Below are 14,608 nucleotides of genomic sequence, written 5' to 3'. Positions count from 1 at the left end.
AACTTGCTCTCATCTGAAAAGAGGACTTTGGACCACTGGGCAACAGTCCAGTTCTTCTCCTTAGCCCAGGTAAGACGCCTCTGACATTGTCTGTGGTTCAGGAGTGGCTTAACAAGAGGAATACGACAACTGTAGCCAAATTCCTTGACACGTCTGTGTGTGGTGGCTCTTGATGCCTTGACCCCAGCCTCAGTCCATTCCTTGTGAAGTTCACCCAAATTCTTGAATCGATTTTGCTTGACAATCCTCATAAGGCTGCGGTTCTCTTGGTTGGTTGTGCATCTTTTTCTTCCACACTTTTTCCTTCCACTCAACTTTCTGTTAACATGCTTGGATACAGCACTCTGTGAACAGCCAGCTTCTTTGGCAATGAATGTTTGTGGCTTACCCTCCTTGTGAAGGGTGTCAATGATTGTCTTCTGGACAACTGTCAGATCAGCAGTCTTCCCCATGATTGTGCAGCCTAGTGAACCAAACTGAGAGACCATTTTGAAGGCTCAGGAAACCTTTGCAGGTGTTTTGAGTTGATTAGCTGATTGGCATGTCACCATATTCTAATTTTTTGAGATAGTGAATTGGTGGGTTTTTGTTAAATGTGAGCCAAAATCATCACAATTAAAAGAACCTAAGACTTAAACTACTTTAGTCTGTGTGCATTGAATTTATTTAATACACAAGTTTCACAATTTGAGTTGAATTACTGAAATAAATGAACTTTTCCACGACATTCTAATTTATTGAGATGCACCTGTATATATATATATATATATATATATATATATATATATATATATATATATATATATATATATATATGCAATTATCTAATCAGCCAACTGTGTGGCAGCAGTGTAATGTATAAAATCATGCAGATATGGGTCAGAAGCTTCAGTTAATGTTCACATCAACCATCAGATCTTAGTGCTTTAGACCATGGCATGATTGTTGGTGCCAGACGGGCTGGTTTAAGTATTTCTGTAACTGCTGATCTCCTGAGATTTTCACGTGCAACAGTCTCTAGAGTGTATAGAGAATGGTGCGAAAAACTAAAAACATCCAGCGAGTGGCAGTTCTGTGGGTGAAAACAGTTTGTTAATGACATAGATCAGAGGAGAATGGCCAAATTGGTCCAAGCTGACAGGAAGGTGACAGTAGCCCAAATAAACATGCATTAAAACAGTGCTATGCAGAAAAGTATTTCTGAACACACAACATGTCGAACATTGAGGCAGTGGGCTACAGCAGCAGAAGACCACTCTGGGTACCACTTCTGTCATCTTAGAACAGGAAACTAAGGCTGCAGTGGGCACAGGCTCACCAAAACTGGATAGTAGACAATTGGAAAAACATTGCCTTGTCTGACAAATATGGATTTCTGCTGAGGTACACAAATGGTAGGCCCACTGCAGCCTCAGTTTTCTGTTCTCAGCTGGCAGAAGTGGAACCCAACGTGGTCCTCTGCTGTTGTTGCCCATCCGCCTCAAGGTTCGACGTGTTGTGCATTCTGAGATGCTATTCTGCTCACTACAATTGTGCAGAGGGGTTATCTTAGTTACCTTAGCCTTTCTGTCAGCTCGAACCAGTCTGGCCATTCTCCGTTGACCTCTCTCATCAACAAGGCGTTTTTGTCCACAGAACTGCTCTCTGGTTATTTTTTGTTTTTCGCACCATTCTCTATACACTCTAGTGACTGTTGCACGTGAAAATCCCAGGAGATCAGCAATTACAGAAATACTCAAACCAGCCTGTCTGGCACCAACAATCATGTCACGGCCTAAATCACTGAGATCACATTTTTTCCCCATTCTGATAGTTGATGTGAACATTAACTGAAGCTCCTGACCCGTATCTGCATGATTTTATACATTACACTGCTGCCACATGATTGGCTGATTAGATAATTGCATGAATAAGTAGATGTACAGGTGTACCTAATAAAGTGGCCGGTGAGTTTATATATTATACTTAAACATTTTAATACTAGTTAAAGGAATGTTCTGGATTCAATACAAGTTAAGCTCTATTAACAGCACTTGTGGCATAATGTTGATTTCCACAAAAAGTAATTACAACCCGCCCCTCATTTAATAAAAAGAAGAAGCAAAAATCAACAGTAAGGTACTTAAAATGGAACTGAATGGGGCCGGTACAGAAACATTAAAATACACACTGTTTCAAAAGTATAGCCACAAGACGTAAACATGATACATGATATAGCTAAACATGATTTTAGAGTAATAATATCACTTACTAACCTTATCTGTGTAAAAGTTTATTCAATACTGGGATTACAGGATATTAAGTTGTAATATTGGATATAACTGTACACAGATATGGTTGAACTTACCAACTCTTAACTCCATTTTGCTACTGAAGTTTAAATCAGAGAATCAGAGATGCAATTAAAGCATCTCTACTTACACACTTTCAAACTCACAAACTAGTCTAATGACAGAGTCTTTAGGAAATTAATGTCTAAATAAAAAGTGCATTAAACTATCACGATGTTGCTTAATTTTATTTTGCCAGCACAATCATTCTAAATACACTGTGTAAAATATCGCCCAGCCCTATGTATAAACAGCTTCATTCTAGGAACTCAATCCTCTCATATCCTTTGTTAATCATTGGGACTTATTATTGTGATTAGTTGCAGCAGTCCCAGTGAGCATCACTGTTGTTCACTAATGACTCGCTTTAATAAACAATCATACATGCCTATCATTACACACAATAGATGTGAGCATACCTTAACATACATAAGCTGGACGGGCAGATGAAAAGGTCTGTTAGGCCGGTGAATGTGCAAACAGGCCTGATGAAAGATGATAGGCCAGCTGAGCATTAACTAATGCCTAGCAAATGTTCTCTTGGCTTTGTTGTCAAAGGGTTGCATCACACACTGGCCTCACTGCTTTGCCATGCCCTTGAATTGCCAAGCACCTCTGCTGTCACAATATACAGTGGCATTCAAAAGTCTAAATCCACATTAAAAGTCTGGGATTCAGAAATGTAATATTGCAATCTGAATATGATATTCATACATTTTAATGTTCAACTTTTCACTCAAATTATTATGATGATAATAACATAATTTGTTCTGGGAAAAAAAAAAAAAAAAACTATATCAAATTATAAAAATGCAAAATAGAGGCATGTTTACAAGTGGACTCCAGGCCAGCTGAATGTAATGGCATTTAAGTGTATTTGTCCTGTATCAAGCATTACGTTACAGTATATGTGTTGCATTGAGTCCCATGGCACCTCTCAGCTCTGTGATCATGCTTTCTCAAGCTTAAACCTTAAGCTGCTAGATCCCCTTTACTTTCTCTTCACGCACAATAAAAAGATCTAATTCCCCTCTCTGGTCCAGAGCCACCCATTCATAGAGCCAGAGAGCCCACGCGGTATGTATCAAGGCGGCTTGTGTTTGGCCAGTGCGCTTCGTATCTGAACATAAAAATACCAAAGAAGCATTGATATACCCTTACGCATGCATGCATCTGTCAACGGATCGCTTTTTGAATGTGCTTCATTGTATCAGGTTTCAAAGAAGAAATATGCCTTTGGAGGGGAGGCCAGACAACTTACAGAGAATTACTCGCAGAAAGAACTCTGGATCACTGGCTTTTTTTAGATGTCTATGCTGTGACTCATATAATCTGACCTTATTAACCTGTGACAAAAACAAAACAGACTATATTTGGTTACTGATCTGTTAGGTTGCCAAATCCCCAATTTGCTTGCACATGATCACTTCCTTATTCTAACCTCATTCGATATGTTGTGTGTGTCCACTTTATTACAGCTACATTAGCAAACACATTTCAGTACAAATATGCAATTGCAGTGTGAAGTATTTTTTGATGTTAAGATACTTTCTCCTATCAAAGCTTAATGTGCAGAGACAACTGTATACAGGGACTAAAAACAAAAAAAGAATGGAAACTAAAACCGAAAACAAACAAAACATTTTAAAGAACATAAAGAAAACGGGAACAAAGTTCCTTTAAATTGTTCCAGAGTGAAAGAGTTGTTTTTAAATGCTGGTAAAAGTTTAATAACTGGTTAATTTATTTCCGATAATTTTTTTTTTTAATGAAACCAAAGACCAAAGGGTTTATCACAATCAATTTCCAGAACCACACCACTTCCTGTTGCCCAAAAAATGGGTCTTTACTCCTTTTAGTTGAACATGATAAGCATGTGCTTTGATCCTGAATGAAACCGCTTCATCACATTTCTTTGCCTAATAGTACATTGTGGATGTAGGCTTCCGTAACATGCTGAAGACCTTTTTGGCAACTATAGATAATTATTACATACAGTATGTATGTACATGCATGATTAGTCCAGATCAAAGAAAAATATAGAGAAAAAATAAAAATTTCTCAGTTGTTCCAAGTCTTCACTGAATTATTGTTAGTTATGATGCATTAAAACAAATAAAGTAAAATAAAATAATTAAAAAATGATTAAATAATTCAAATAAAATAATTCACACAAGATGACATTTAGTTCAAACGTACCCACGCAGTGTGTGCTTGTATGCAGGAGAAAGAGATTTAGGCTATTAGTTGATTTTAGATGGCCAGATTTTTGGGCAATATATATAAAGGTGCAATATGTAACACTTTTTTTTTTTGTTTTTTGCCAATGTGTGAACGGCTTGTAACACAACTTAAAAAAATAAGCCCTTCCCGTTCTTCCTAGGTTGCCTATTAAAGCCTGTAGACTGATTTTCATGCGAAGGGAGTGGGTCGGTTTTGCCGGGAAAATCAAAAGGATGTGACGTTTATGCAGAGACCGAGACCCTTGCCTCAGTAATCGCTTCTCTTCCACTATTCAACAGCGACAACAAACTGCAACACTAGGTAACATTATCTTAGGGATGGAATCCAGCAAACGTCCGGCTCCCGGCACAACACCGACTTCTACACAAACATTAAAAAAAAACATTTATCTACTGAATCCCATCTGGCTAAGCGGGAACGTGATCGTGGTCGAGCGAAAACTGGAGTGAACATCAGCAGGGCATTTGATTCCTGGAGGGACATTTGTTCGGTTTTGGGGATCAAAACCGACCCTGAATTGGCGTTCTTCTTATTGGACAGGTAAGCTTACATAACTGCAAAGCATGTGAAATATAGTGCCATAAGGATTGATCTGTGATTTTGACCTTGACTGCTAACGCTGACGAATTGCAAGCTACCTTGCTTCGTAACTTTCAAATAATTTCAACAATCTTCTTTTTATACTAAAAGTCAGGTATACTGGATAAATTTAAGCAAATACGCTGGTTTCTTATTCGTAGTACAACATATGACATACAAAACATACAATAGTAAACTGTCTGGTATAGTTCGGTAGTATGTAGCTGTATGTGTGTATCATTATACTATGTTAGCTAATAAGTAGTTTTAGTTTAGTCTCAAAGTTTGTAGTAAAACAATCATAACTGTGTAATTTTAATTATGCTACCTCATCTGTCAGCATGATGCCGGTGGATCACGTTCAGTCTCTTTGTACGTTACATCATTTTTTTGGCTGATGCTCGCTCGCTTGCGTCCCAATGGAGTGTGTGCACAAGCGCGAGCACGAGCAACAGGTAGCTGGCTGCAGTTCACTTAAGGGCCACAGGTGTCATTAATAACAAGGGTTTCTGAATCTTACATACTGCACCTTTAATATCAAGAATATATTTATTGAAAAGACATTATTTTATATAGGCTACTGTATAATATGCTTGCTATGATTTCTATGCTGATAATTTATGGGATCAAAATCCCACCAAATGTATTGCGGTCACAGATCCAAAAATAATAAGCGTGAATCAAAAAATAATAAGCGCAGATAAAAAAATAATAAGCGCAAAATAAATAAAAAGTGCAGGTCAAAATAATAAGCACAGATAAAAAAATAACAAGCATGAATCAAAAATATATAAACACATTTAAAATATGCTGCAAAAAAACAAAAAATTAAAGCAAAGTCATCAGAATTGCAAACAAAATCATGTTTCCCTTGGTTATATTACTGTTTTTTGTGCTCTCTGACAATTTTGCTCATATTTTCAGTTTTTTGTACACTTACGCTGTTTCTTTGCTTTTGTTTCCAAGTTCTGCGCTTGATTTCCCAAAACTTGTGAGTACAGTTTCAAATCAGGGGGCATTTTGCGTCGCCATTGGTCCACTAGTTCTTGATCGACAGCTCCTCCTCTAGCCAATCATTCGAAGAGGGGAGGTGACGTCACTCCAGTGCAACTCCAACGGCTGCTGCTCAATATTATATTATTTGTGGTTGATAGATACGCTGCTTGTGTCTGTTTTGAGTATTTTCTGCCAGCTCTAGGAAACAGTGTATTGTCCAAGTAGGCCGTTATCATAGTCCATTAACACATGTATCGAGTCAGCTGAATTTAGTTAGCAGAGTCTTTAGTTTAGGCATTATTTAAGACTTCCTTGTTTGTTGGTTATTGGCTGCATATCTAAAAAAAAAAAAAAAAAAAAAAAAAAAACAAGGCTGGGTTGGTGTGGATGTTTGATGCATGTTTTTACTAGCTGTACCAATGTAGTCACGAGTTCAGAACCCAACTTGATCCGCTATATCAAAAGTTTTGGAAAACCAAGCGCAGAACTTGGAAACAAAAGCAAAGAAAAATACAGCGTAAGCGTACGAAAAAATGAAAATATGAGCAAAATTGTCAGAGAGCACAAAAAACAGTAATATAACCAAGGGAAACATGATTTTGTTTGCAATTCTGATGACTTTGCTTTAATTTTTTTGTTGTTTTTTTGCAGCATATTTTAAATGTGTTTATATATTTTTGATTCATGCTTGTTATTTTTTAATCTGTGCTTATTATTTTGCAATATTTGTTATTTATTTTTTCACGTATTATTTTTTTATCTGCACTTATTATTTTTTGATTCACGCTTATTATTTTGATTCATGCCTATTATTTTTGGATCCGTGACCGCAATACATTTGGTGGGATTTTAATCCCATAGTAATTCCCCCACATAGGAAAAAAATAATGCTTATATTTTCGCTTATTTTAGGTGAAAAAAGTCCCTTATTTTGAACTTGTTTTTCCAGACCAGTTCACTTGATTCTTTTGTGAGATCTGGCAACACTGCAACTGGTATATCACCCACCCTTAGCACAGAGTACAGACATTTTAAAGAGAACATTATTAACTGTTCTTTTATTTAGTTCTAACCGGTTACCAATTGGAAAGGAGGCTATAGAATGCTGGAACCTGGAACAAAAAACAGTTTCTGCTCCGAAGGAACCGAAATGAACAACATTACATTTTTAGTCCCTAACTGTAAGCAATTTGTAGCTTAATTTCTTTGAAAAGTGTAAAAACTGTGGCTCCGTTGTGCTTTCAAAACATTGCTCTGCTTGTTTGAGCATTCTGACCATGTCACGATCTGTTTGTCCAACCAGTGTTCAGGAAACCTGCTTGAAGACAATTATCATTTTTGCTCTTCGGTTTTGTGACGCTAGTTGCGCAGAAATTACACACTTCATCTTTAAGACTTTTCAAATCACTTTTGCATCCAAAGTTCTTTCATGTAATGTGTATAGAAAAGAATAGGCCTAGTAGCCATTTTGTACATACAAAATTAACAGAATGTACAACAAATTAGAACTTTTTTCAGTGGTTTATCAATGGAGTCATCAGTGTAGTCCTGCCTTTTAATCCAGATTATTGTGGCTACAGAGCCCATGCGATTTACGCAGGTTTTGTTACCCATTGTTGTTGCCAAAGAAGCAAAAGAGCTGCCTAGTGTTTCGCGTGATATCCATGGTTTGCACAAGGGGCTTTTTGTGTACAGGGATAGATGGGATTATGGTCCGGGTAGTCTGAGGTATGTTACTCCAGCGAGCATGTCACATGGAAAAGACAACTAAGAGAGGAGGGGGTTGCACGTGCATTGACAATGAAAGATTCAGCTTTAGACTCGAGAGTTCAGTCTGCTAGGCAGCCCAAGACAGAATTTATTTGTATTTTCTACACTGATTTTGAGGTAAAATCTGTGGAATTCTGCAGAATGGATTTAACCATGGTAAAATGTGTTAATAGAACCTGAGAGTACTAAACTATTATTGGCAGCTGAAAGTATTATCACATTAGCCAAAATAAGTATTAAATGAATGTGCAAGGGGAAGGGGGATGTAGAACTTAGTGAATGGCGGGCATTCTAATTTTGTGGAAATATCCGGAGCTTCCTGTGGAGTTCTTCAGGCATCTGATGCCCTAGTTGCCGTAGTTTGCCTATTACGCTAGGTTTTAATATAGTTGTATTTTGGACTAATTGCTTTGTCACACATGTTAATTTTGATTTTCTCTTTTGTATTACAGACCTCATTAATTGTTAGCACATTATCGTTGGAGAGTGTGGCGGGCTTAGATTGCGAGCATCGCTTCGCAGAGCCGTCGGATGACTGTCTGACTCATCACAACCCGCGAATGACAGGCGTGCATTCAAGGGTGGGGCCCTCCTCAGTCTCACATGATTGGCCGCTGGATGGAAATAAGGTGAATGGAACACATGCCCAAGGAGCAGGACCCAAACCAATCAGAGGGAGAAGAGAAACGGTGAGCCACATCCCTTCACAGGGTAGTTCACTCATACAGTAAATAAATGTTCTGTTTAAAAAAGTGATTTACTCACCCTCATCTTATATGGAACACAAAAGGAGATATTACGCAGAAAGTTAGCCTCAGTCACTACTCAATTTCATTGCATATTTTTTTCTCATATAATGAAAGTGAATGCTGACTGAGCCTAACATTTCGTCCTAATATTTCTTTTTGTGTTCCATGGATGAATGAAAGCCATACAGGTTCGGAGCGATATGATGGTGAGTAAATGTTGACAGAATTCTCATTTTTGGGTGAAGTATCCTTTTTTCAGCACTGATTTTAGAACAGTTTCAACATTTATTGGATTAATAATAGTTGAATGGTTGCTTTGAGTTCAGCTTTTCTGTGATTTTGTTTGTCTCTGGTGTAAAGTTGCTTGTGCTTCCTGCTTCTGTGTGTGTTTATCTAATTTTCTATCTCACGTGGTGATGTGTCAGGAGACTAAAATTTTCTGGTCAGCGCACACAGTCTCCTACATAATTCAGTTTTCCTGGTAACTGGCTCCATTTGCTGTTGTGTACCGGTATGTGTACAGCTCACACAGTGAGTGCAGCGCTGGCTCAGTGCCTTGCTTTTCAGTTTAAAGGCAGACACTAAGAGACCAACCTTTACCTCACCAACTATTCTGCACAAACATACACATGCACAGACATACACACATTTTGTGGAAGGCCTGGAGCCAGCAGAAGAGATAGCTAAAGCCTTAGTGAATGCCAGTTACTGTCCAAAGTCAGTACAGATTCAAAGCCTTAAACACACACACACTGGCATGTGAGCTCTTGGTCTTTGTAAGATGGCACAGACTGTCCCCTCATATTCCAAATGAGATTTAGGGTCAGAGCCAATAGAATTGTTTTAGCCAATTAGCCATGCACATGAAGACTTCCCTCTCAGCGTGTTTGTGTGTGATGTGCCCTTAGGCAATTTCTTTATTTAGAAGTTCTCTTGTTGTGTTTCCACTTCACTGACAGAACCAACCCTGCCCCCTCTTTCCCTACCCAAGCCGATATCTCAGATACCTCATGGCTTGTTGAGGAGATGTGTTCTAGTACTTCTCTAAGCTATCAGATTTCCTGAAAAAAAAAAAAAAAAACACAATGAGGTTGGGACCTGAGCTAGGGATGAGAATATCAAGCCTTATTTGATGAAAATTACGTGACTGTGAAAGATATTACATGGGTCCATACATGTTTTGCTTCAGTTCCAATGTGAAATGTCCACTGTGTGGCACTCAAAGTGAGTTAAATTTTCTCCCAAACAGATGCTCTTTCGAGTTTAAAATCAGCTAAAGCTACATCCATCCCTACCCTAAACCTTAAATCCAAACTTAACAGATAGTATCATAATAAGCAAATGTGAGATGAATAACGCGACTGCTGAAGCAACCACATCATTTTGTTGTGCTTCTGTGACGCTTTCGGCTAATGTAAGGCTGTCGAGATTCTAATATTTGGCTGATGATTAATTGTCAAACAAAAGATTGGGCTCTCACAATTATGACGATTAATTGTCTGTTTTAGGGCTCTCACAATTATGAAGATTAATTGTCTGTTTTAGGGCTTTCACGATTATGACGGTTGTCATACAAAGTGTCATGCTTTTATTATAGGTGTACTGTATGTGTGCTTAATAAACCTTAAGAAGTCATTTATTCATATTTAACTTTTACATGGTTTCCTTTAAGGCTTTAAAAACTTATGAATGACATAAATAATATATATTTTAAATATCAAAATATTTCAAATTACTTAAATAAATCTCTATTTTTGGTCAATTTATTCTTGGTCCATTTTGCATTTACATTGTTGTTGTTGGAACCCAGCCAACCTGAAAATATTATATTATATTATATTATATTATATTATATTATATTATATTATGCAATAGTAAAATATTTGTCCAAAATTCTTTGCTTTCACACATTATTTCAAGGCTCTTAGACACACAATGCGTAATTACAGTATGCTCCAACTTCCAAGTAGAATAATCAATGTTTATGCAATGTGTCAACTCTAAAACAAGCAACCTTAAAGGTGAAGTGTGACATTGATAGAACAACCAGATAGTCCCACCACAAACTCACGCCATTGGTTGAGCCATTGACACTATGTCAGGCTGGTCTGGATGATTAAATAAATAGAGCAATGTTCTGATTATGGCACATATATTTACTGTACGCTTTTTTGAGTGAATAAACTGACCAATGGCATACTTATTGTTGTCTTTGCGTATTATGCTGTGGTAGTAGAAATAATTTTACCATTAAGAAATGGCACATGCCAAGTTTGTGGCAAAACATTAGGAATATCTCATGTTTTCTGAAATATGTCTGTAGATCATTGTTCTGTATTCAGTGTAAAATAATCATGTCTATGACTTGTTTTTAATACATATGCAATGAATTCGAATCAGGGAATGGTGCTTATTTAATTCTTTTTTTAATAGTGCTGTCAGTCGATTACGTTTTTTTTAATCGTGATTAATTGTATTATTTTATTTTTTTAGTTAATCACAGATTTTGAAAGCGTTGAAATTTGACACTATATATACTTATTTTCTTGTCAAAATGCATTTATTTCAATCTTAGGAAAGAAAACAAAACAATATGTAACAATGCTTTATTAACATTTTCCAAACAAAGCCTTCCACAGTATAAAGACAGAAATGCACTAAAATAGCATCAGTTCAAGTAACATTAAACATTTCCCAAAGTCTAAATGGGAGGTGGACTGAACTAACTGAAAAAAAACTAGTCTCCCTATAGGTTGCATTTTCATTGCAATGGACATTAAATCTCTTTAACTCTCATCCTCCACAATATTAATCTGCAAGTAGACTGTTGCTATCCACGTTGCTACAGCAATCATGAAGCCACATTCATGATTCGTGTCAGGATGTCAAAACCAGCGTCACGCACAGCTTACAACTCCACATGAAAAGTGCTTGCAGACAAAAACATCTCATTCTGCGTTTGGTGATAGTTAAGATTTGGTGTGCATCTGTAGTAATTAAAACGTGCCTTACATAGGCTGAAAAATACTTGATTTCTATCACAAGTCCCATCTGGGCTTGTTTTGTACGTTAAATAGCGTTAAGAGCTCCTTTCCCCATCACTTTATCACTGACACTGAATACATTTTTGTGGTGTTAGCATCAGTGTAATGACTCCGAGCAGACTCATCGCAGGTTCCACCCTTTCAACAAGGTTCTATGCTGATTTATGCTTTATTAACGGTAAATTAACTCATTAAACTTCTTTAAATATTCGTATGCTTTAACGCATTAATTCTGTCTAGTGCTGTCAAAAGTACTGGTACTTTGGTACCAAGTCGGCACTAAAATAAAAAAGATGTCACGATACCAGTGTTTGTGCAGTACCGGTAGTAACGAACACCGACTTAATTCAGACTGACACACAGCTGTTTTTAAATGCTCACACACTTATTTGAGTGTGTGCTCCGTTACTCCTTTTACACTGAAATCCACAATTATTCAAATTAAAATTGTGATATGTCCAAGTGTGATTATTAAACAGCGAAATGATGCAATCTTAATCTGCATTCGAGCTGCATGAGCTTTAAATGAATGTGTAAAGCAGACCGCTCATACACTGGGAAATCCACCGACAATGAGAATCATTCACGTTGTATGAGATGAAAAAAAAAAAAAAAAAAAAAAAGAGCACTAATCCAATGTGAAGCACATGTAGACTATATATTTATATAATTAAATCACAGCATTTGTGCTTTAACGATTACACTGGGCCATGAAGCGAACTGTTTATCCATCAGAAGAAGAAAGTAAAGATTCTGTCAAACCACATGTCAGAATAAAAGCAAGATTCAAAATAAAAGCTAGATGCCTGAAAATGAAGAAATTGAAACATAAATATATTACAACTGTATAGTAATTAATATTGTAGTAATATTAATAATAATAAGTAACAACGATAACAATAATAATGAAGCAATACATCACAAACAAGAGTACTGTTGTACTGAATAAAATTGCTAAAAGGCATTGGTGTGTTCAAAGTTTTTAAAAGTTTTAAGAATTTGATTAGACACTATTTGGATGATTAAACTTTAAAGCATGGAATTCTAGAAAATCAATGTAAAAAAGGAAGAAAAAAAAGAATTTGGGAAGAAATAAAATTTTGTATTTAGTTGGGTCCTACTTAAAAACACAATGCATACTTAATTGAGAAACACGAAGAAAAAAAAAATATATATATATATATTATCCCCTTTTCTCCCAATTTGAAATGCCAAGGTCCTCGTGGTGGCGTGGTTACTCACCTCAATCTGGGTGGCAGAGGACAAGTCTCAGTTGCAGCTGCTTCTGAGACCGTCAATCTGTGCATCTTATCACATGGCTCGTTGTGCATGGCCGCAGAGAATCCCAGCATGTGGAGGGTCATGCTACTCTCTGCAATCCACACACAACTTACCACGTGCCCCATTGAGAGCGAAAACCACTAATCGCGACCACGAGGAGGTTACCCCATGTGACTCTACCCTCCCTAGCAACTTGGCCAATTTGGTTGTTTAGGAGACCTGGCTGGAGTCACTCAGCACACCCTGGATTCGATCTTGCGACTCCAGGGGTGATAGCCAGTGTCAGTACTCGCTGAGCTACCCAGGCCCCCAAAAAATGCATTTCTTTTTATTACTTACATTGAAATGTAACTTTAAATAGGCTAAAGGAGCGTGTTCCAAATTAGCATATTTTTGCTGTGGTATCGAAATTGGTATTGAGAACCGTGAAATTTCACTGGTATCGGTACCGACTACTGAAATTTTGGTATCATGACAACACTAATTCTGACAGCTCTAATTTTTAATTGTAATAAGTAAATATTTTGGTATTAGAGATGAAATTTTTTGAGCAGTGAAGGCTGACTTGATTTACATTGTATTTGCTGTTTGTTGAATTATTACAGCCAAAATTGCCACGTTTTATTTCAAATTGCCTTCATCAGTATAGTCTGTGCTAAGTTTACTGTATCAAGACATTCTGTTCCACTGACATCTGGGACATCTGCTTTCAGATATGTGAAGAACCAGACATGTTGTTGTTGCTCTTTAGTTTTTATACAATACTACATTTCAATTCAATTAGCCACAGTGTTCGGGAGAATTAGCGCACAAATGTTGTTTTACTCTGAACCTGATGACACTGAGTTCCTAAATCTTCACTATTTGCTTCTAAATGCTCTTAGATTTGCATGAAGTCAATTGCCAGGATTTTCCTGCTGTTTGCCTAACAGTACATCTGTGCCCTGGAAAGGTGTAATCCACCTTAAGCAGAGAGACAGGATGCCTGCAGAGTGCTGAAATGTTTACTGTGGAGTTTTAAATATAGTTTACATTTTAGTATAGTTTTTATTAGTTGCAGTTACTTTTATTTTTTTATGGATAAATTTTTTTATTTTATATATATATATATATATAATCAGCCGATCAGCCACAACATTAAAACCACCTGCCAAATATTGTGTAGGTCTCCCTCGTGCCGACAATACAGCGCAACCCCGCATCTCAGAATAGCATTCTGAGATGATATTCTTCTCATCACAATTGTACAGAGCGGTTATCTGAGTTTCCGTAAACTTTGTCAGTTCAAACCAGCCTGTCTGGCACCAACAATCATGCCACAGTCCAAATCACTGAGATCAAATTTTTCCCCCATTCTGATGGTTGATGTGAACATTAACTGATGTTTATATGGTATAACGGTTTTATGCACTGCACTGCTGCCACACAATTGGCTGATTAGATAATCGCATGGATGATTGTTGATGCCAGATGGGCTGATTTGAGTATTTCTGGAACTGTCGATCTCCTGGGATTTTCACACACAACAGTCTCTAGAATTAACTGTGAATGGTGCCAAAAGCAAAAAACATCCAGTGAGCGGCAGTTCTACATAATGGAAATGCCTTGTTGATGA

General features: G+C 37.1%; 1 protein-coding gene across 9 annotated transcripts in view; it reads left to right on the top strand.

Moving 5' to 3' along the window:
* The window catches only part of LOC127422825 (thyroid hormone receptor alpha), a 217,262-nt gene that overhangs the window by 156,782 nt on the left and 45,872 nt on the right, over window positions 1–14,608 (top strand). For all 9 annotated transcript variants that reach the window (XM_051666614.1, XM_051666608.1, XM_051666611.1 and 6 more), the window contains one exon: window positions 8,372–8,608. In XM_051666614.1, coding sequence (XP_051522574.1) covers window positions 8,553–8,608 — 56 coding nt within the window. In that variant the 5' untranslated portion in view covers window positions 8,372–8,552. The remainder of the gene's footprint in view (window positions 1–8,371; window positions 8,609–14,608) is intronic.

Source organism: Myxocyprinus asiaticus, chromosome 32 (genome assembly GCF_019703515.2).
Source record: "Myxocyprinus asiaticus isolate MX2 ecotype Aquarium Trade chromosome 32, UBuf_Myxa_2, whole genome shotgun sequence".
Taxonomy (NCBI): Eukaryota; Metazoa; Chordata; class Actinopteri; order Cypriniformes; family Catostomidae; genus Myxocyprinus; species Myxocyprinus asiaticus.
Note: the sequence above shows the minus strand (reverse complement) of the source record. Positions and strands in the feature narration are given on the sequence as shown.